Source organism: Monoraphidium neglectum, assembly GCF_000611645.1.
Source record: "Monoraphidium neglectum strain SAG 48.87 unplaced genomic scaffold scaffold05270, whole genome shotgun sequence".
In the NCBI taxonomy this organism is placed as follows: domain Eukaryota; kingdom Viridiplantae; phylum Chlorophyta; class Chlorophyceae; order Sphaeropleales; family Selenastraceae; genus Monoraphidium; species Monoraphidium neglectum.
The window spans coordinates 1-3,393 of NW_014008360.1; the positions used below are offsets into that span (position 1 = coordinate 1).

Consider the following 3,393-nt stretch of genomic DNA (forward strand, 5'->3'; position numbering starts at 1 on the left):
GGCCCATGGGGGTCAGGTGATTCGTGATGCGCGCAAGCAAGGGCAGGTGAGGGAGGTGCGGTGAGGAAGGTGCGGGGAGGGGGAGGCACGGAGGGCACACGGAGGGGCATGCTTGGGACCGCAGGGGATAGGCAGCAAGCCGACCGCGACGCGGCGCGTCCGCCCGCCACGGACGCGCCGCCGGCGGCCGCCCCTGCCGCCGCCCGCCCCGCTGCCCCGGGGCGTCCCCGGCCGCGGCGCTGCCGGCTCCCCGCAGCGGCCAGCCATGACGCCCACCGCTTTGGCGCATAGAAGCGGCGGGTAACAGGCCGCACTCGGAGGACGGCGAATATGAGTATGAACAGGGCGCAGAATCCGCCGTTGATGCCCAGCGACGTCGCGAGGGCCGTCCCGTCGACCGCCATTTTGGGGGGCCGCCGGCCGGGGGGGCCTGGGGGCCGATGCCGCTGCCGCTGCGGGGTGACTGGTGGGTGTGCCCCGGCGGCGGGTTGCTGGGGGTGTGGACGAGCCTTGTCGCGGGGAGCGGCCTCCTGCCTACCTGCGTGGTGGGGCTGGAGAGCGGGCGAGAAATGGGGGAGAGGAGAGGGGTTGCGGGACAGGGCCGGGGTAATGCTTTCGTTCAAACGCGTTTGAATTGTACACCACACACACAGGCGGCGCATGCTGAAGGCTGCGATTGCAGGCATAAGGCACCGAAGGCACATTGGCCGTTTCAAGTGCATCCTTGTCAAGCAACTGCCTGCGCGACGCGGCTGACGCGTACTGGACGGGAGCTACACACACTGACCGCACTCGCGATGCGCGGCACCGCATGAAAACTTGTGCATGCCGCAGGGGCAGCACGGCGGTACGACTGAGCGCGTCAGCGTGGATACCACAAGCGAAAAGCTCTGCGCATCCTGCTTCGGGCGTCTGTGCTGTGCTGACACACCAGGATCGCGATCTTGCCTGCCTAGTAGACCACAAGCGCCACCTCAACAGAGACTCACCTTATTTTAGATGCACAAACCGGGCTGCCGCTGGCCTCGGTGGCACTCGTCTAACAGTCGAGTGGCACTTCTCGCTTCAAAAGCTTGAACGCTTGAACGCTTGAACGCATGGAGCGTTCTTGGATCGTACTATTGACGGTATGGTACAAGGGCGGGGGTGAACAAGGCTCACCCTCAGCAGTAGCACCCCCCACACCGCCGCTCGTGCTGGCCGCCGGCCCACAAGCCGCGATCACGCACTCCCGTCCCCTTGCCCGCCCAGCATGCGCTGACTGCCTACAACCCTCACCCTCAATCATGGTGCTCTTGAGCAGCCAATCCCAGGGACCGCACTGTCTGGAAGATGTGTCAAAGAAAGCGGGAACCATGACAGTTGCCAGCTGGCAGGTGGCCGCCGCCTGGCCCCGCACGTGCGCTGTCCGCCCACTCCTGCCACCCTCATTCATCTGCATGCATTCAAACTTCCCCTGCACGCCCTTTGGCTGGTAGTCTGCCCGGTCTACTCCATGCACACCGCAGCATCCGCCTTGTTTAGTGGCGCGCAGCATAACGCATATCTGCATGGGGCTTGGTACGATTGAGGCTTACGCTTGAAGACCAATCATTACAACCAAACCAGCACCCCGAAGCAGCGTCTGAGCCCTTGCCGGTCTGATGATGTCATCATGACATGTACCATGGGACGAGGCCCATCTTGTCAGCCAGAAACCTGATTTTGACCCACATGACCGTCTGCCAGCTCGGGCTCATGATCCCGCCGGTGTCGCCGCTGTTTGCGTTGACTGCGTCGGTCAAGATCACAAACATTGCGCAGACGTGGAGTGATATTTGGTCATGAGACTTGCCGAGTCAGTTTTGTTGGAAGGTTAGGAATGAGGAGGTCCGCTCTGATGAGCGCGAGGCCGATGGCAGTGATGCTATGGTATGAGTAACTTATCTATCTATCAGTTTTGATCGATGCTGCCAAGAGGCAGGCGGCGGCTGATGACAATAAGAAGTTGGGTTGTCAGAGTGGAGAGGCCTGCGAGCCCAGGCCGCCGCCGGCTGCGCTGCCAGCCGCGTCGTTGCACCCGCTGCTACCCCCTCGCACACCCCGTCCGGCACGCAGCGCCCCTTGCCCTGCCCTCGCGTTCCCGCGCCCGGGCCCCGCACTCACCCGCCCAGTAGCCCCAGCCGACAGGCGCCTTGGCGGCCTTAATCTGCTGCTGCCGCCAGCCCGCAAAGTCGTGCAGCCACTGCACGTCGTTCGCCTGCTCAAAGAAGCTCCCAAACTCGCTGATAATGATCGGGAACCGGTGGCAGGAGTCAGCAGCCCTGAGAGCTCGCGTATGCGCCAGTCCGGGGGCCGCTGCAGCTGCCGCCGGCGGCGCCGCTGCCGGCGCTGGGGCCACCTCGGCGGCGGAGCCGCCGCCGGCTGCGAGCAGCACGGCGGCGGGCGCGGGGGCGGCCGTCGGGGTTGCCGGCGTGGCGTCGGCGGCCGAGGCTGAGGCTGAGGCTGCGGCCTGGAGGGCAGGCGCATCACCGGACTGGTGGTTGGCTCCTGCCTGGGGCGAGGTGGAAGGTTGGCTGCTGGCGCCCACCAACGTGGGGCCGCCCGCGCTCGAAGCAGCGGCGCCAGCGTCAGGCGCCGCGGAAGCGGCGGCTGCGGCCGGCGCCGCCGACCGCGCGGCCTCGGGGGCCGCGGGTGGTGCGGCGGCGGCGGCGCCGATGGCGGCGCTCGAGCTCGTCAAGCCGGTGCGCGCGTCCGGTGTGGGCTTCTCTGCGGCGCCAGCCCCGATCGCACCCTCCACAGCAGCAGCAGCCACTCCCGCCGCCACAGTGCTGTTTGTCGCCCGTGCACCCCCCGCGCCCGCGCCGCCGCTCCCCTCAGCCTCGCCGCCCCCGCTGCCGGCGCCAAAGGCTGCCGTGCGGACGGCGCTGTCTGCGTCTGAAGTGCAGTACCCTCTGACCTGGAGGTACCCCACCGAGTTGTCCAGCTGGCCCCACAGCTGCTTCCCCAAATAGGTGGCCCCCGTGATGGACGGCGGGTACGCGTGCGGCGACACGGCCACGTGGGACGCGTACTGCCGCGCCACGAGCTGCCTGAAAAACGGGTTCGGGTCGCCCAAACCGTAGTCGCGGATTATAGTCGGGTCGGTCACGAAACCGTTGCCCCAGTTCAGGCCGTACTTAGTCTGGTCGGTGCCCGAGATCAGAAAAAGGGAGTCGTCTGGTGTGACGGCATGGATGTGGTCCATGGCGGCGAGCGCCAGGGTGCCCCAGTTTGGGCCGGGCGTCTGGAGCCCCTGGATGACGCCCCACCTGCACAGGGGGTGCGTCGGTCAGCTTATCTGGTTCTTGAGTCACGGCCTGAGGGAGGGAAGGCTTGTGCACACGTACTTCTGCGCGTGGGCGTGCGCGCGCG

At 66.7% G+C, this 3,393-nt stretch overlaps 1 protein-coding gene across 1 annotated transcript; it reads right to left on the reverse strand.

The window, feature by feature from the left end:
- Nucleotides 1-1,652: 1,652 nt before the first annotated feature.
- MNEG_15373 (hypothetical protein) lies at nucleotides 1,653-3,226 on the reverse strand (the record flags this gene model as incomplete). The annotated part of the gene is made up of 2 exons (XM_014036156.1): nucleotides 1,653-1,771; nucleotides 2,146-3,226. The coding sequence occupies 2 exons, from the start codon at nucleotides 3,224-3,226 to the stop codon at nucleotides 1,653-1,655; spliced, it is 1,200 nt and encodes a 399-aa protein (XP_013891610.1).
- Between the last annotated feature and the right edge of the window lie 167 nt (nucleotides 3,227-3,393).